The sequence below is a fragment of the Physella acuta genome, unplaced genomic scaffold (assembly GCF_028476545.2).
Source record: "Physella acuta isolate Inbredline_101_S28 unplaced genomic scaffold, ASM2847654v3 ptg001472l, whole genome shotgun sequence".
Lineage (NCBI taxonomy): Eukaryota > Metazoa > Mollusca > Gastropoda > Physidae > Physella > Physella acuta.
This window is the reverse complement of record NW_026732987.1, coordinates 129,019-150,044: the sequence shown is the minus strand read 5'-3', so window position 1 is coordinate 150,044 and position 21,026 is coordinate 129,019. Positions and strand designations below refer to the sequence as shown.

Below are 21,026 nucleotides of genomic sequence, written 5' to 3'. Positions count from 1 at the left end.
TCAGGCTGTCTTTGATTCTAATTAGACCGTTTCCTGGTGACATTTACCAGCTCAAGAGAGCTACGGATCGAATGCCGGGGTCTCTGGGGGGGGGGGGTGCCACATCCCCAGTCACATCCATTGTACTAGCGATCTGGGTTCAGTAGCCACTGCTATGCTGGAATAGAAATGTCGGCAGTGGAATGGGGTTTAGGGTTCTGGAATAGAGATATGTGAGCAAATGGTGTTAGAGATGTGCAAGAAAATGGTGTTAGAGATGTGCAATAAAATGGTGTTAGAGATGTGCAAGAAAATGGTGTTAGAGAAGTGCAAGAAAATGGTGTTAGAGAAGTGCAAGAAAATGGTGTTAGAGAAGTGCAAGAAAATGGTGTTAGAGAAGTGCAAGAAAATGGTGTTAGAGAAGTGCAAGAAAATGGTGTTAGAGAAGTGGAAGAAAATGGTGTTAGAGAAGTGCAAGAAAATGGTGTTAGAGAAGTGCAAGAAAATGGTGTTAGAGAAGTGCAAGAAAATGGTGTTAGAGATGTGCAAGCAAATGGTGTTAGAGATGTGCAATAAAATGGTGTTAGAGATGTGCAAGAAAATGGTGTTAGAGATGTGCAAGAAAATGGTGTTAGAGATGTGCAATAAAATGGTGTTAGAGATGTGCAAGAAAATGGTGTTATAGATGTGCAATAAAATGGTGTTAGAGATGTGCAAGAACATTGTGTTAGAGAAGTGCAAGAAATGGTGTTAGAGAAGTGCAAGAAAATGGTGTTAGAGAAGTGCAAGAAAATGGTGTTAGAGAAGTGCAAGAAAATGGTGTTAGAGAAGTGGAAGAAAATGGTGTTAGAGAAGTGCAAGAAAATGGTGTTAGAGAAGTGCAAGAAAATGGTGTTAGAGAAGTGCAAGAAAATGGTGTTAGAGATGTGCAAGAAAATGGTGTTAGAGAAGTGCAAGAAAATGGTGTTAGAGATGTGCAAGCAAATGGTGTTAGAGATGTGCAAGCAAATGGTGTTAGAGATGTGCAAGAAAATGGTGTTACCGATGTGCAAGTTAATGATGTTAGTGATATGCAAGTAAATGGTGTTAGAGATGTGCAAGCAAATGGTGTTGGGGATGTGCAAGCAAACTGTGTACTCATACGTTCAAAGACGGAGCATTTCCGATATAGGCCTACTCTGACATGAAATAAAAGTATTATTTATTCTACTTTTTTTTATTTTTGTATCAAAATGGAAACTCCCCACGCTTTAATTTAATATTTTGAATAAAAAAAAATTCTGATATGTTATGATTATCATTACTTAGTTGAGATCGTCTTTGTTCCATCATTGCAAATATACATCTTGATTAATATATAGTTTTTGCTTTGTAAATTGCAATTCTACTTCAACACGTTTTAGATGTTTATTTATAGGACTATGTGTTGTAAGTATAGTTAAACGTGTCTGAAGATTGGCAGTAAACGTCAAGACTAAAGTGAAACCAAAAAATTTACTGTTTAGTCTGCCTAAATATATTTTTCTTATCTAGGTTGTTAGATTTCTAGTTTACTGATTACATCAGATATTTTGCATGTTAGAATTCATTCTGGTTTGTAGTTTTTAATGGCATAACCCGGTTTTTCGTTGTAGAAATAGTCAAGAAAGAAATCGGGTCGATGAACCTATTCCCATCATCCTATGTCTCCGCCCTCCCCCACCCCCCTGACACCCATACTCTCACATATAAAGCAATGGTTATCGACCCCTAACCCTAATCTGGAAGTTTGAAAGGAAATGGTACCAGTTTAGTACCAGCGCTTGACATCATGTCCATTTTTGGGTGGAAACAAATGGCCGCGCCGCGCCACGTCACATCCGCTTGCCGTAACCATGGTGAGGAGACGCGTCTGTGTTGACCTTGGTATCTAAAAACTTCCGGTGCAGTCAAACCATCTGTGCCAAATGACCATAAACGTTCAGTAGCTGTATTTTTTTTTTTTTTTTTGGACTTAACACTTCTTTTGTAGGAAGATTTATACTTAACAGTAAAACCCTTTTCTTTGGTTTTTAATACTTTGTTTGTAGAGTTATTTATAACCGTAATAAAAAGTTAATTTAGTGACTGATATGTGTGTGTATGTATGTTTAATAGATACAGCTAAAACATTATTGGCTTTTTAAAAAAGTTGTCTTGCTGACTGTTGTGTATAAAAATGTGTGTTAATATTTTTGTATGTATATCGTCACGTCCTCGTGTATTCTCTTTATGTTCAAGATACTTTACCTGTGTTAGATGAATACTCACCCTTACCCATGGGAGGGTGTTGGGGTGGGGTGGGGGGAGGCGCGAGTAAGTCGTTCGTGGCCGTCGTCATATTTCGAGTTAAAAAAATTATTTTAAATGCAACCCGAATCATCCGTATTACAACCCCTTCATATCCCGTTCCGTGTTTACCCCTCCCCCCATGTTTAACCGTAACATTTCTTTCTTACAAATGTAAGACCTTAAGTCTTATACTGAGCTTATTAACTTTCGAATCCAATCGAGATAAAAATAAACGAGCCTTCTAAACAAATGTTTTTTTTTATCCTTATCTGCCAGTGATTTCCGTCTCTCTGTATTGGGCAGTGTTGCAAGCCACTTAGACGCCAATTTAAAAAAAAAAAAATTGGCACACGAAAAAAAAAATGTCTGCCCCTTAAAGAGAAAAAAAAAGAACTAAACATGCGTTTAAAAAAACACACACAGCGAGAAATATTGAAATAGCCGCACAAACAGCATCCTGCAAACATGGTTTGGGATTTAATCATAATAAAACAAATTCGCGACTCTTTATGATGACATTGCGTGAATGTTATCATATTTTTTACCGCTTATTTTCGCAGGCTTGAAATCCTACACTAATGAGTTTAGCCTCGAAGCATCCCGTCCATTCTTTTAGGTTATGTCACTTTGATTGTTTTTATATAACAGAATTATCCGTTTTATTCTGCTTGAATAGCTCAGATTATTGTCCGTTATATTCTGCTTGCATAGCCTAGATGTTTGTTCGTTATATTCTGCGTATGTAGCCTAGATAATTGTCCGTTATATTCTGCTTGTATAGCTTAGATTGTTTTCAGTTTTATTCTGCTTGTATAGCCTAGATGAATGTCCGTTTTATTCTACTTGTATAGCCTAGATGGGTGTCTGTTATATTCTGCTTGTATATCATAGATATTTGTCCGTTTTATTCTACTTGTATAGCTCAGATGGTTGTCCGTTATATTCTACTAGTATAGCCTAGATGTTTGTCCGTTTTATTCTGCTTGTATAGCTCAGATGGCTGTCAATGTATAACTTTTTTCCCTAGCTGAGATGATTGCCATGTCAAGTTCAGCTGTTTGTTCGTTTGATTAGCCTCTATAGGTCACATGGTTGAAGGTTCGATCACTCTTGCCTTAATTGGTTCTATCTAACGTGTACAAGCCCAACATTCGGCAACAGAATACACCCCATCCGTCCAAATTTCTTAGCTACATATTCTCACGACGGTAACAGACTGATCTAATTATAGTGTCATACACAATTTTCTGGAAGTGATTGAATGTGTTATTTTTACAAAATATGTGGTAGGCCTGTGTTCTAGTATGGATGGGAAAAGCACCTATCTTGTAATGTGAGAACTACTCAAACATACGACGTCAAACCGAGTGGGTGGTTAAAAATCTTTTCTGTATTTATTTATACAAATCCCTGTTCGATTGATTTCACTTGCTATTGTTTCGTTTGTCGACACATGTTAGACTTGAAAGGATGTATGTAGGTTTTCTAACATATATTTAATTGTATTATTTGTAGCGTGTCGGGTAAATTTTAAGTTTATGTTTACATGATTACACTGTTTTAATGCTGTGTTCACAATACACTAGCATTGATTTCTCTCCACATAACTTGAACTCTCTTACAAATCTAGAACTATTTCAACGTCTATAAATGTATATTATGTGTATAATATGGGGCGACGTGGTCTAGCGGTGCAGAGCTAACCCGAAAGTCTCGACTTTGAATCTGGGACCAAATCAGTAGAAAGTCCCTAGGTCCACTCAGCTCTGATGGATATCTAACTCGCGTTAGGGAAATCAAAGGTGAATGGGCACAGTGCTGACCACATTATCCCCCTGTATGCCGAGGTAATTGAAACAGATGAACTCTACTTCATCTGCCACATGTGTCTTGCGTACAAACGGGAAAAGATGATAGTATATATATATATATATATATATATATATATATATATATATATATATATATATATATATATATATATATATATATATATATATATATATATATACGTATACGTATACAGCTACGATAGATATTTTTACTTTACCGTTCAGTTTCTTTAAATTGTACCTTAACCTGAGGCTACCACTTTTCGTTATTTTGGACTCAACTTCCTCTATGACAGTCATCATAGGAGGTAATAGCTGTAAATAGTCGCCAATAGTCGAAAAATTCCCAACTATTAACGGAACGTATTTCCCTCCTTCTCTCCCTTAAATTACAGTTATCGCCCGTGGTTTAAAAAACAATTCACCGTGTTGTCTCCCTTACATTTCGACCACCGATAGCCGTAATCACGTCATTTCCGGTTCGGCGTTGCATTGAGGGCTCCACGTAATATTTGCGTTCGTCCCCCACCCCCGTCGTCTCTTCTCCCCACCCTCACTTTTAAATTAATTATCATCGATTACCTGAGCTTCTGTATTAATCAATTCCGTGTAGTTGTTAGCGATTTATGAGGCTCTGCTTACGTATGTTTAAGCAACACTCGATAGCTTGAAACTTATAATAATGTAATAGTCTTGATGGAGGAGTTTCTTTCAGTTTTATAACAGTTATACATGACTGTCCGGTATGATAATGATCAGTTATTGTATACTAATGTTAAACTTTAAAAAAAATGATCTGTCAAACATAATTTCTTGACGTTTTATAAGAGTCAGCACCATGTTAAAGACTAGTCACTGAACGCCAGTGCTGATTTGAAACTGAAATAACAATGAGTTACAACCTAATACCTTCTAGTCTAAGGGATTGTGTGGGGAAATAATGTTGGTTTGCTAAGTTTTAATATAATGATGTGCTACTATACATATAGCTACTTTATGTTAGCTTCTCGTTTTCAGAATGTTAAAAATGCATCGTGGCTATGCACTATGCATTTTATTTTTAATCCAGAGGTATTTTTAAAAGTTTTTTTATAATGATATATTTAATGGGTTCATGTATCTTGGCGTTTTGAAAGTGGTCAAATATGTTTGATGAGGTTATTCCAAGTTCTATTTAAAGCCGTAACACATTGTTAATGAACCTTTTTTTTAATTAGTTACGACACCGTTTAGATTAGATGTATTTGCTAGGACAAGATAGTCAAATTTTGTTCATTGATTAACTTTACTGATTAAAGTTTTCATAAAAATCAATGACTTTAAAGAAACTAATTTACCAGTTTTGCTAAAAAAAAAACTTTCAATTTTTTTGTTAATTAAAATTTGGAAATTGAAACATTTTTTTAAGAAAAGATTTTTTTGGTATAAATTTAAGTAACATTTTTAAGGGGGAAAAACTGTCTGTAATCTGTGTTTAAATGGTAAAAAAAACTATAATGTTCTCCCAATTTTCCCGGTTGATAAACGAACAACGAATCTTTTGAGCAACCGTTGCAAAAAAAAAAAAAAAAAAAAATTAGAAAAAAAAAAAAGGAAGATTTTCATGAAAATAGCAAACAATACATTTTCATTGTCCCGACCATCGTCTCGTCCAGACTTCGATTTCCGGTGTCTGTCAATAAATCATTTCTATTGTCATCCGTTCCTGGCTAGGACGACAGACTAGCCGGAACAATACTAATCAGATAAGTACAGGGATGATGGTAATTATAAATAATTAATCGTAGTTTGCCCTTTCCGCTCATGTTTATTCTTCATATTACGTTGACTTTTTTGTTTTTGTCCTTTGTTTATACAACTATTTTGGTCTTTTATATCGGAATGTTGTTCTTGCAACCATTTGTCTTTTGTATTGAAATGTTGCTCTTGCAACCATTTGTCTTTTGTATTGGAATGTTGCTATTGCAACCATTTGTCTTTTGTATTGGAATGTTGCTCATGCAACTATTCATTTGGTCTTTTGTATTGGAATGTTGTTCTTGCAACCATTTGTCTTTTGTATTGAAATGTTGCTCTTGCAACCATTTGTCTTTTGTATTGGAATGTTGCTATTGCAACCATTTGTCTTTTGTATTGGAATGTTGCTCATGCAACTATTCATTTGGTCTTTTGTATTGGAATGTTGTTCTTGCAACTATTTGGTCTCTTGTATTTGAATATTGTTCATGCGTCCATATGTCTTTTGTAATTGAATGCTGCAACCACTTGAATTGGAATGTTGTTCTTGCAACTATTTATTTGGTCTTTTGTATTGGAATGTTGTTCTTGCAACTATTTGGTCTTTTGTATTGGAATATGGTTTTTGCGACAATTTGGTCTTTTGTGTGAAGACCAAATACATATGAAACATTTCTAGTGTTACTTTTAATTTGTATTCAACAATGCATGGTTTAGCTTAGGCTGGACTGCTCTGAGTTACCCGACTCAGCATGGACCAGGCTATCACGGTGTTTGTTCTTAAACTGCTGCATCAGAATTGCGATAACATGTCCAGTGATACATTACAGACGGCCGCTGCAGTGTTTTGCATATTGTCTCCCCTTAAACTGTTTGCACTGATCGTGAATATATGCCGAGGTCAAGAAACATATGAACTCTACTCTTTCTGCTCTAGGGGTTGTTATATTTTAAAGAGGAGCTCTACTATATTTAGTGAAAATCATTAATTTAATTATAAATTTCTTAGAAGTTTTTTTTTTGGAATTCTAAGTCTATTTTGTAAAGACAAAACACAGATTGAATTATATTTCTCTGTTTAACATCACATGACATAACGCTAACTGTTGAGTACCTGTGGAACACACAGTGTGCGGTCAAACCATGTCACCCAGACACCGACTAGCTCACGTGCTCAGCTGACTGTTGTGTACCTGTGGGACACACATGGTGGTCAAACAATGTCACCCAGACACCGGCTAGCTCACGTGCTCAGCTGACTGTTGTGTACCTGTTTAACATCACATGACATAACGTTAACAACTGTGTACCTGTGGGACACACATGGTGGTCAAACAATGTCACCCAAACACCGGCTAGCTCACGTGCTCAGCTGACTGTACCTGTGGGACACACAGTGTGGTCAAACAATGTCACCCAGACACCGGCTAGCTCACGTGCACAGCTGACTGCTGCACACTTGCACGTGCTGGGACCTGGCACAAAGAGCACCCACCAGGAGAGCGGACTTATTGATTCTCCATTCACCGGTGCAGCCGGCATTTCCTTGTCCTGTCTGATATCGACCTTTCTCTCTCAGACACTGTGTCGTCATTAGCTGGTTTTTATACGGGAATATATACATATGTATTATGGGTATATAATATTATGTATAATAGGTATATATGTACATTTAGGTATATATGTACACACATGTATTATATTTATATGCAATATCATGTATATAAATGCAATCATGTATATAAATATCGTGTATATAAATGTATATAAATGCAGATAGGTATATGCAGACAATATTCACATACACACACCACACACATATTGCACGTGCAATATATATATATATATATATATATATATATATATATATATATATATACATATATATATATATATATATATATGCATATATATATGAAGATATATGCAGATATGCAGATGTAGGCTATACACACATATACACACCACACACATATGTATCCATGTATATGTATATATATATATATATATATATATATATATATATATATATATATATATATATATATATATATATATAATACATATACAGGTGTATATTTAGGCTACATATATGCATAATACATGTGTGTTTCTTTTTCTTTTTATTTATTAAAATACTTTTTAAAATCAATATACAAAATAGTCACACCGAAAGAAATACTCCCCCTTTTAATGGCCTAAGATAAACTATATACTCAATTTACCAAACTGTACTTTTAAAAAAATAAAAAAAGCAACGTCTGACAATTATCGGTTCAGTGAACTAGTGACACCTCCAGTCTCGACATCTGGACATCGGCTGGTTTTTTTTTGTATTTATTCCAAAACAAAATGTTGCAAGTCTGAAGAAAACCAAGACAGTAGTCATATTAAACAACATTCTTAGTATCCCGTACTACACCAGTACTCTCCATCTAATAGTAGACGTTAAATTAGGACTTTGCCGAACTGGCAATAATAGACAAACGTTTTAAAGTACGAATGTAATCAAAAGTCAACGACAGTTGTTAGTTTGCCCTTTTAAACAAATGGTATATTTTTAAAACAGAAAAATGTTTAATTTTTTTGTTTTCTCGTGTGCGTGCAGCTGCTGACCCGTTCTTCGTTTAGAAAATTGCAATTGTGGCGCCGTGTATGTGGTTGAATCTAGATCGAATCACCTGATTGGGAAAGTTGTTTTTTTTAAACAGTCTAGACATAATATTGCTGCTGGGTATAAAAAAACCCAGCTTGTAACTATATTGTATATATATATATATATATATATATATATATATATATATATATATATATATATATATATATATATATATATATAAATCACAAAAATGTTAAAAACATAAAACTTTTGTTTTATGACATTTAAAATTTGGAAGTTGGTAAATTAAAAGTGACACAAGCTCGCCGTCACCATTAACTGAAACTGGACGTGAGAGTTTTTATTTTTTATTTTGAGGGGTTCACTGTGAGAGCTCTTAAACCCCCGACTCAACCCCCCCCCATCCCACCCCCACCCACCCCACCCCGCCTACGTCACATAGATTTCGCCTAGTCTGAACAAAACCACCGACGTAGACGCGAGTAGGAGGAAGCCCATCATAAACACCTCGACGAAATCGATGACTCATTTCAAGTCCTTTCATCCGCACACCGACTCCAGGTCACCGCATGTCAATCTTCTACATACATGGCTGCATTGTTGGAGAGGAGGGGGTTGGGGGACGGAGGGGTCAGCTTGGTGCCGACACGGTCTGGCTTATTAACTTACACAGTATAGAGCTCTTGTAGAAATATGTTCATGTTGTTACCGCTAGTAGCCAAGTGGTAGAGAGCTAGGCTGCTAACCCAAAAGTTCGAGTTCGAAGCCGGGTTCAAGTTAGTGGAACGTCCCTGAGTATACCCAACTCTGATGGGTAACTAATTCACGTTAGGGAAAGTAAAGGCGGCTGGGCATAGTGCTGACCACATTATCCCTTTATATGCCGAGGTCAAGAAATATATGAACTCCACTTCATCTGCCCAATGGATCGTCAGGTCTAAAGAGGAATGTTTACTTTACTTTTAAAATAAAGTTGTATTAAGGGACATAACCCCTTTTTTCGGATTAAATTTTTAAATTCTAGTTTTCCACATATTTTAGCTTGATACCCGCTGTTCACCGAAACAGTGTGAGAGCCGCTCCATGACTTTACATCCCATAAATAGTTTGTAACACGCTCACTCCCTGACCCCACACTTGATCGAATTAGCAACCTCTAGTCGCTAGCAACCACGGGGTTCTAATGACTTTAGCTTGGTCGCACGGGCGCTACCCACCCTAGCCGTTCATTACATTAGTAGCGTGTAATGTGTTGGTGGTACTGTATTACACCCCAACCCGTTTATTACATTAGTAGCGTGTAATGTGTTGGTGGTACTGTATTACACCCCAACCCGTTTATTACATTAGTAGCGTGTAATGTGTTGGTGGTACTGTATTACACCCCAACCCGTTTATTACATTAGTAGCGTGTAATGTGTTGGTGGTACTGTATTACACCCGAACCCGTTCATTACATTTGTAGCGTGTAATGTGTTGGTGGTACTGTATTACACCCCAACCCAATCCGTTCATTACATTAGTAGCGTGTAATGTGTTGGTGGTACTGTATTACACCCCAACCCAACCCGTTTATTACATTAGTAGCGTGTAATGTGTGGTGGTACTGTATTACACCCCAACCCAATCCGTTCATTACATTAGTAGCGTGTAATGTGTGGTGGTACTGTATTACACCCCACCCAACCCGTTTATTACATTAGTAGTGTGTAATGTGTGGTGGTACTGTATTACACCCGAACCCAACCTGTTCATTACATTAGTAGCGTGTAATGTGTGGTGGTACTGTATTACACCCGAACACAACCCGTTTATTACATTAGTAGCGTGTAATGTGTTGGTGGTACTGTATTACACCCGATCCCAACCCGTTTATTACATTAGTAGCGTGTAATGTGTGGTGGTACTGTATTACACCCGAACTCAATCCGTTTATTACATTAGTAGCGTGTAATGTGTTGGTGGTACTGTATTACACCCGAACCCAACCCGTTTATTACATTTATTACATTAGTAGCGGGTAATGTGTTGGTGGTACTGTATTACACCCGAACCCGTTCATTACATTAGTAGCGTGTAATGTGTTGGTGGTACTGTATTACACCCGAACACAACCCGTTTATTACATTTATTACATTAGTAGCGTGTAATGTGTTGGTGGTACTGTATTACACCCGAACACAACCCGTTTATTACATTTATTACATTAGTAGCGTGTAATGTGTGGTGGTACTGTATTACACCCGAACACAACCCGTTTATTACATTTATTACATTAGTAGCGTGTAATGTGTGGTGGTACTGTATTACACCCGAACTTAACCAGTTTATTACATTAGTAGCGTGTAATGTGTTGGTGGTACTGTATTACACCCGAACTTAACCAGTTTATTACATTAGTAGCGTGTAATGTGTTGGTGGTACTGTATTACACCCGAACTTAACCAGTTTATTACATTAGTAGCGTGTAATGTGTGGTAGTACTGTATTACACCCGAACCCGTTTATTACATTAGTAGCGTGTAATGTGTGGTGGTACTGTATTACACCCGTACACAACCCGTTTATTACATTAGTAGCGTGTAATGTGTGGTGGTACTGTATTACACCCGAACACAACCCGTTTATTACATTAGTAGCGTGTAATGTGTGGTGGTACTGTATTACACCCGAACCCAACCCGTTTATTACATTAGTAGCGTGTAATGTGTGGTGGTACGGTATTACACCCGAACCCAACCCGTTTATTACATTAGTAGCGTGTGATGTGTTGGTGGTACTGTATTACACGCCAACCCAACCCGTTTATTACATTAGTAGCGTGTAATGTGTTGGTGGTACTGTATTACACCCGAACCCAACCCGTTTATTACATTAGTAGCGTGTAATGTGTTGGCGGTATTGTATTACACCCCAACCCAACCTGTTCATTACATTAGTAGCGTGTAATGTGTTGGTGGTACTGTATTACACCCGAACCCAACCCGTTTATTACATTAGTAGCGTGTAATGTGTTGGTGGTACTGTATTACACCCGAACCCAACCCGTTTATTACATTAGTAGCGTGTAATATGTTGGCGGTACTGTATTACGCCCAACGTATTCATTGTATTAGTAGCGTACAATGTTTGGCGGTATCGAACACAACCCCTTCATTACAACTTTATGTTGGTTCATTTTGTTTGTGGTACTACATTAAATCTACATGGGACGGACCTGGTCGGACGGTAGAAGTACAACTGCTAACCCGAAAGTACCGAATTCGGATACCTGACTAGTGTCCGCAGGACGTCCTTATGATTTATACAGCTCTGATTAGGTGAACCCTACTTCATCTGCACTATAGAGTAGCTTTCTTGTTCTATTGAGTCTACACCCCGAAACCAACCCTTCGCACCACCAGTCACGTGTAGTCCTCAGCTGACGCGGTATAACGTGAGCACTAGCTAGACACATCTACAATTCGAACCCAACCCTTTGCTACACCAGTCACATCTACACCCCGAACCCAACCCTTTGCTACACCAGTGAACCCAACCCTTCGCACCAGCAGTCACGTGTAGTCCTCAGCTGACGCGGTATAACGTGAGCACCAGCTAGACACGGGGCTACCAGCTGATACCTTTGTCCAGTCACTAATGGAATAAATAATGGGGAGGGTAATGAAGGAAAGCTAAACCTCGTTTTTTATACCCCCCCCCCCCTCCCCCTCCTCGTGTTGTCGACATATATTGAAGTCGCCATAGAGCAGCTAATGTAGAACCACGGGACAACTGTAACATTGACTTTACTGGTAAAACTGTTTTGTTTGGGAGTTTTACGTACACTTTACTGAGTTGTGGAACGACATGGTCGAGTTGTAGCTCCTAGTTCGTTTAACCAGGACCACACTGCAACAATAGACCACCAGTCAGGAGTCAGGACATGATACTTTACTTAGCTATTTATGTCCCACTTTTAACTCTGTATATTCCGGTTTCTAGTAATCCAAGCCTAAGGAAGGTGATGTTATATTGATATGCACCTTATCGTATATCTATGGTAATTGTACAAGCTCTCATGTGTCACTTACATTTCTTATCTGTAGCACCTTCACGTGAGGTTATATTGAAACTGTTGCATTGGCTGACCATCACCTTTACTGTATATATATGTATATATATATATATATATATATATATATATATATATATATATATATATATATATATATATATATATATATATATATATATATATATATATATATATATATATATATGTGTGTGTGTATATATATATATATGTGTATATATATGTATATATATATATATATATATATATATATATATATATATATATATATATATATATATATATATATATATATATATATATATAAAACTCATCACTTGTCACTTTGGGACTCTAGAACATAAATAACTACTTGTCATTTGGGACTCTAGAACATGACTGTTTTTGTCACTTCGAGCCCCTATAACATGATCCTGTACTTGGCAATTTGAGCCCCTATAAAATGACTCTGTACTTGTCAATCTAAGCCCCTATAACATGACTCTGTACTTGTCAATATAAGCCCCTATAACATGACTCTGTACTTGTCAATATAAGCCCCTATAACATGACTCTATACGTGTCACTAAGCCCCTATAACATGACTCTGTACTTGTCAATATAAGCCCCTATAACATGACTCTATACGTGTAACTAAGCCCCTATAACATGACTCTGTACGTGTCAATCTAAGCCCCTATAACATGACTCTGTACGTGTCAATCTAAGCCCCTATAACATGACTCTGTACTTGTCACTTTGAGTCCCTATGACACGACTCTGTACTTGCCACTGTTGGCCCTCGGCTCCCACCTGGTGCGCGAAATTTGATTTAATCGTGTTAGATTTGTATCGGCCCGCCGTGGCGGTCGCCATCCACACTGTTGCGGTCTGTGAGGAAGAAAATCTATACGCGTGGGCAGTGACGTAATTGTTTGGACGTTTACCAGAGCGTTTGTCTTTGTTATTCTGGCTACCGGCCACACCATTAGTCTCCGTGTGTGTGTGTTGTTGTGTGGTGTTGTGTGGTAAAGTAGAGATGAGATTGATATCCGGGACCCCAAAATTATATGTGTGTGTGTGTTGTTATTGTGGTGTGGTGTGGTGTAGTAGAGATGGGATTGATATTCGGGACCCCAAAATTATGTGTATGTGTGTGTTGGTGTTGGAATTGTATGCTAATGGTATGATACCAAATATCAGTTCCTGTGTGTGTTGGTATTGGTGTCTGATTCTAAATATAAAGTATATTTCTGAAAACGTGTGTGTGTGTCGGTGTTGGTGTTTTGTGCTAAATATCAAATATTAATTCCTAAAAATGAGTGTTGGTGTGGGTGTTAAATTAATGCTAAATATCAAATATTAATTCCTGAAAATGTGTGTGTGTGTGTTTGCATGGTTATGATCATCAAGAAAATAGCTCCTGAAAAAATGTGTGTGTGTGTTGGTGACTGTTGCCGTGCTATACAGAATCTTTCCCGTTGAGTGGCGTGACTGTTTTTATGCCAGCCCACCAAAAAATGTACACTGTTTTCACATTTGGAAATATTGATAAACACCGATCTCACGGGGGCATGATGGCGATTTAAAGATACGCAATCACATTTTGGGGAGAACCTGTTTGTATTGGCCAGTCTGTCGGTGGTTGGGTTTACTTTTTTTTATTGTTGAGTTAATGGTTGTACTGTAGCGAGACGAGGCGACACTAGCAGATGGCGAGAAACAGATTTGATTGGGCGAGTTCGTGTAAACAATATGGCTGGGAATAGATTGAATGGAATATGTCTGGATACTTGTTTATCGAAGATGGTGCAGTGTTTAAATACAGCAGACTGGATCTGGGTTGTTACAATACACTAGCTGATACCACACTAAAAACATAGTAAACAGCTTAAAAAGCCATCAGGGGCATATATAAAAAACATTATACGATACTAAAATGTACAAACCAACTAAAATTTAACATTTACATTAGACAATTAGCAAAACAATAGGGCTAAACACTGAATCCACCTATTTAATAGACTATAAAGCCACCCATCTTGACTATCAAGTTTAACTCAACTAAAACTACTTCTATGGTGTGGTTATTTTTTTCTTTTCACAAGTTTAAAAAGTTATCACTTTATTAACAAAACATATAGCCTAGCTTACAAAAATTCAACTGTAACTTAGTTCAGCTGATAAAGATTCAACTTAATCATATCGTCTAGAATACAAAGTTTCCTTCCCATTATTTAGCCTAGAATACAGATTCAACTCTGTAATATTATATTTATAGTTTCAACACAGAACCTAACATACCAACATTCAACACCTAGCCTAGCATACAAACTATACCACCTAACCTAGTCTACAAACTGTAACACTTAACCTAGCATACAAACTATAACACCTAACCTAGCATACAAACATTCAACACCTAACCTAGCATACAAACTCTCAACACCTAACCTAGCATACAAACTATAACACCTAACCTAGCATACAAACTACAACACCTAACCTAGCATACAAACTATAACACCTAACCTAGCATACAAACCTAACCTAGTATACAAACTATAACACCTAACCTATCATACAAACTATAACACCTAACCTAGTATAAAAACTATAACACCTAACCTAACATACAAACTATAACACCAAACCTAGCATACAAACTATAACACCTAACCTAGCATACAAACTATAACACCTAACCTAGCATACAAACTACAACACCTAACCTAGCATACAAACTACAACACCTAACCTAGCATACAAACTACAACACCTAACCTAGCATACAAACTTTCAACACCTAACCTAGCATACAAACTATAACACCTAACCTAGCATACAAACTTTTACCTAACCTAGCATGCAAACCACCTAACCTAGCATACAAACTATAACACCTAACCTAGCATACAAACTACAACACCTAACCTAGCATACAAACTACAACACCTAACCTAACATACAAACTACAACACCTAACCTAGCATACAAACTATAACACCTAACCTAGCATACAAACTATAACACCTAACCTAGCATACAAACTACAACACCTAACCTAGCATACAAACTATAACACCTAACCTAGCATACAAACTACAACACCTAACCTAGCATACAAACTATAACACCTAACCTAACATACAAAATATTACACCTAACCTAGCATACAAACTATAACACCTAACCTATCATACAAACTATAACACCTAACCTAGCATACAAACTACAGCACCTAACCTAGCATACAAACTATAACATCTAACCTAGCTTACAAACTACAACACCGAACCTAGCATACAAACTACAACACCTAACCTAGCATACAAACTTCAACACCTAACCTAGCATACAAACATTCAACACCTAACCTAGCATACAAACTATAACACCTAACCTAGCATACAAACTATAACACCTAACCTAGCATACAAACTACAACACCTAACCTACCATACAAACTTTCACCTAACCTAGCATACAAACTATAACACCTAACCTAGCATACAAACTACAACACCTAACCTAGCATACAAACTACAACACCTAACCTAGCATACAAACTACAACACCTAACCTAGCATACAAACTACAACACCTAACCTAGCATACAAACTACAACACCTAACCTAGCATACAAACTACAACACCTAACCTAGCATACAAACTACAACACCTAACCTAGCATACAAACTACAACACCTAACCTAGCATACAAACTTTCAACACCTAACCTAGCATACAAACTATAACACCTAACCTAGCATACAAACTTTTACCTAACCTAGCATGCAAACCACCTAACCTAGCATACAAACTACAACACCTAACCTAGCATACAAACTACAACACCTAACCTAACATACAAACTACAACACCTAACCTAGCATACAAACTATAACACCTAACCTAGCATACAAACTTTTACCTAACCTAGCATGCAAACCACCTAACCTAGCATACAAACTTTTACCTAACCTAGCATACAAACTATAACACCTAACCTAGCATACAAACTATAACACCTAACCTAGCATACATAGCTTCCACTCCATGAACCATCTTGAGGTGAACATTTCACCGATTAAAATAGTTTGAGGTGTCTGGGAAGCCGGAGGTCCGTGAATATTTGATAGGGTCCTCTTGTGGCTTCCTGTGAAAATGTGAGGGGGACGTCACGTTGAAGCCACGGAAGGACCGGGCTACTGACACGTCTAATAAACTTTCTTCAAGTTAGTCAATTTTATTACTCAGTTTAAATTGCGTTTGCGGGGACGTTTTTTCTCTATTTAAAACCTTTTTTAACGAGAATTTTTTTTTTTTTTTTTTTTTTTTTTTTTTTTTTTTTTGTTGTTTTTTTTTTTTTAAATTTCAATGCAAACTACATCATATAAAATGTCGATTAAGCATATGTTCTGTTTAGGATGTATAAGGGGTAGGGATTAAAATATGCACAGTAAAGCAGTTTTAAAACTTCTAAAAAAATGAACACATGTTTGGTATTCAACGGGTGCAACGAAAATAAAAAGGGCAAACAAAAACATACTCAAAGATGAATGTGGAGGCTTTAAAATGGGCGTCTAGTAAATTACTGTTTGTTGGAATTGGCGGTTCTTTGTTGTTATTTTTTTTTTAAGGAAAAATGCTAAGAACTTACTTTAGTGACCAAACCTGTGTGATGTTTGTTTGTGTTCTATGAAAAAACTTTAAAAAAAGATTAACGTCGGTAATTTAGTGTAATCTATAAATATAGTTGTGTATGCGTGGGAATAAGAATTTTTAAATTTAAAATCGATCATCTTAACACCAAATATAGTGTAGGGCTAGATTTGTAAGAGTTTGAAAAGGAATATTTCTAAACATCTACTGAATTAAGTAAGTGTTAGGGTGCTTGTTTATTTGGCGCAGGACGCTTTGAAAATTTTTGTTAGTATCAGTTTAGAAAGTCTCTGTTTGTGTGTGTGTGTGTGTTGTATGTGTGTAAGTGTGTTATATATATATATTGAGAGAGGAGTTTAAAAGCCCCACCTGAAATATAATGACACACTATGTTAATTTAGATATATAGATATATGTGTTAGAGAACGGACATTAAAAAGATAACAAAAAATAATGTGCATACGATCAGATAACATATGTTGATTTATATTTATTTTAATCACAGCGCATTATTATGATATAACGTCGGCCTATATGGGTGGATGTGGGGGATGTATTTGATCGAAGAAAAAAATCAATGGACATGTAGTGATAAGCCTATAATGTAATTGGGTGGATTGATGTGGATATGTGTAGAGGTATTTTGGAGAAGAGTTGTTTTTTTTTTTCAAACACTGGACATGTATAGTGATAGGCCTGTAACGTAATTCTGTGGATTTATATGGATATGGTTGGATTTATGTGGATGTATTTGAGAGAAGTGATTTTAAAAAAAAAATCCATGGACCTGTATGTAACGACATAAAAGCGTATCTTCTGATCTCCCCTGCCCTGCAGATTTCACTTGAACATTTCACAAAAGCCGCGTCCCGTGGGGCTGATTTCTCCGCACCACATCAAGGGAAACAACTTTTCACGCAGACGGAAATAAATAAGGTTGCGTCCCCTGGTAGGAAGAGCTTTTGTGGCCCTACCGTAGGATGAGTCAGCCCTGCCCGCTCTGATTATTCAGACAATGGCGAATTATTGGAGATAGCACTTGATGTTTCTGAGTATTTTGAAAGTTTCCCTCAATGTAGGCTACACACTCAGATTGAATTGTAGAAATAGGAGTAGATCTACCTCGATTACAACGTGACATATGAGGGTTTTTTTCTTTTTCTTTTTTTTTGTCAAAGATATTTGCAGTAACTTGTTTTAACTAGTTCTGTCTACTGACAATCAGGTTACTTGTATGATCACCTGTAGGACCCAATAACTGTAACCCTGCCAGCAATACTGAGAAAATAAAAATTTGATATGATGTGCTATATTGCTGTATTGCCCTTTGGCAGTCATATTATTTTTATAATGGTTAGATCTAGATCTTTTGGCAAATCTGGAAGTTAAATGTACAAATATTTAGTTTTAGCTTGCAACAAAGAAAAACAGGGGAATTTTTATACCAATGTTTGATAATAGAATCTTCTTTAAAAAAGGGGTGTTACGTTAACTGGTAGTTAACTAAATATACATAGCTGGCTAATGTCAATGCTAACCCTGTCCCTAACCCTAGTCCTACCATAAGCCTAACCCTAATTTCTAACCATAAAATTAGTCAAGGTTAGCCTACAATACTACTAACAAACCAACACATCTATTTTATGGAAAAGTATTATCCATAAATTGGTATCTAAAATCATCCAGAAAATCATTTCTTATATATTTCTATGTACCCAACCTCCGTAGATCTTGTGTTGATAGTAGCAGCAAGTAGCCAACTAATAAATTTTCTTTGTGAAAGCTGTTATGACTTTTATTGAACAACTCTAGTTCTAATATTTTATAGCTTACATTAGGGATCGGCGCGGTCGAATCAGTAAGCTCATGGTTGCTAAACTGAAAAGTTTCGGGCAGATGAGGCGTTAGATGGGGACAAACCACTCTTCTAGGAGAGACAACTCCAGAATCAAACAACTGCTGCCATGTAGTTTGTTCTTGGTTGGACAAAGGCTATGGAAGCAAACCCAAAAAGAAAAGCAGGCTGAAATCGGAGTCAATGGCCTCAATGTTGCATAACCAGTTGACACGTATCCTTAATTGTGTTGTAGTAGATCACCTCCAACACTAGAACGAAGAAGAAGAAGAGATAGCTTACATTAATTGTCTTATAATTAATTATTTTTGTTTTTTTTTCCCCAGCTGAGCTTGTCCTGAAGGGTCCAATCAACACAGCTCAAGTTATTGGATTTGATGTGGTCTTTCATTGTAATCTGACAAACACACAGGATGTTGATAAACCAGGTGAGTTTAGGTCAGGCCTATCTGTATGATTAACTTTATAATAGCGTTGGGATATACAGGAGTTGGTAGGGTAAACATTTGAACAGCAATCTGTATGCTAAATATATAAACACCACATTGTATGCTAAAAATTTGAACAGCATTCTGTATGCTAAACATATGAACACCACATTGTATGTTATTGTTAAGCATTTAAACAGCAATTTGTATGCTAAATATATGAACAGCAATTTCTATGTTAAGCATTTAAACAGCAATTTGTATTCTAAATATATGAACAGTAATTTGTATGCTAAAAATTTGAAGAGCAATCTGTATGCCAAACACTTATTACAATGAATTGGGAATGGATATTATAGTTTTAAAAAAAGGTACCATATTTATCCTTACTATTAATTTCATTTAAATTAAGTTAACACCTTAGACAGCTAACATTTTTAGCTTTAAAGCCAATCAGTATCTTGCGATTTTAACTCTAAACAACAATTATATGCCCTTAGGGGTCATCCATTTATGACGTCCACAACTGACTTTTGTGGACGCATATGGACTTTTATAAGGAAAAAAGTAGATTTTTGTGGACGGGGGGGGGGGGGGGGTGTCCAAAATCCAAAAAAATTGTGGACGTCATAAATGGAGGACCCCTTAGTGTGAAATACACCAACAAATAAGGCACGTAACTGATCGAATAATTGCTATTCCTTCATTCCATTATCTTCTCTTCAGTTACTGAATCTAGTAATATTTCCATATTTTTTTGCTAATTTAATATTTAATTGAGTTGACAGCTAGACATTCATACATTGTCATTTAAATTGAATTTATATGGAAAGTATTCAAGAAATGAAATATTGGTCAAAACTGTGTTACAAGAATTGACCACAAACTCACCTGCAGACATACAGACATTTGAATATATGAAAAAAAGGTTGTAAAATACCCATCATTGTAACTGTCCTCCCCCCCCCCCATCATTTGTTGTTCCCAGTCAACCAGCCCTACACCATAACATGGTCCTTCCAAGCCACGGAGCAGGAGGACACCTCCGCCGTCATGACCATCATCCACCACGGGGACCAGAAGTTCACCTTCATCTCGCCCCTGGACCAGAAGCTGACCGGCGCCTCCCCCCTGGAGCAGAAGTACAGCAACAACCAGACCCAGCTGCTGGTGCGCAACATCCTCCTGGCAGACGGGGGCTGGTACTCGTGTCACAGCAACCTGACCCAGAAAAACCTGGGGGCTAATCTCCTGGTCGTTGGTCAGTCTGATTTCTTACTGTCATTACTGCTTATGTATAAAGGATAAACCATTTTGGACAATGTTTAGACTGCAGAACAAAAATAAGGCTGGGCCAGAGGGTGGGTGCGGGCCACACTGAGTGATATCATTCATGGATGTGGTGAGGGGGGGGGGGGCAACAGAGAGAAAAAAAGCTAACTAGTTAAAAAAGTCTGCCCTTCCTAAGTTTCAGTTAATAAAAAATAAAATGATATTCATCTGTAATTAGAGGGTATCACCATACTGGATGAAGGGAGGACGGACG

General features: G+C 36.9%; 1 protein-coding gene across 1 annotated transcript in view; it reads left to right on the top strand.

Moving 5' to 3' along the window:
• The first annotated feature begins 232 nt into the window (after positions 1–232).
• LOC131928185 (fibroblast growth factor receptor homolog 1-like) overlaps positions 233–21,026 on the top strand; it is a 36,805-nt gene continuing 16,011 nt past the window's right edge. Inside the window, exons 1-4 of the mRNA XM_059284129.1 lie at positions 233–607; positions 711–1,122; positions 19,379–19,480; positions 20,469–20,741. Of these exons, the coding sequence (XP_059140112.1) occupies positions 233–607; positions 711–1,122; positions 19,379–19,480; positions 20,469–20,741 (1,162 nt within the window). The remainder of the gene's footprint in view (positions 608–710; positions 1,123–19,378; positions 19,481–20,468; positions 20,742–21,026) is intronic.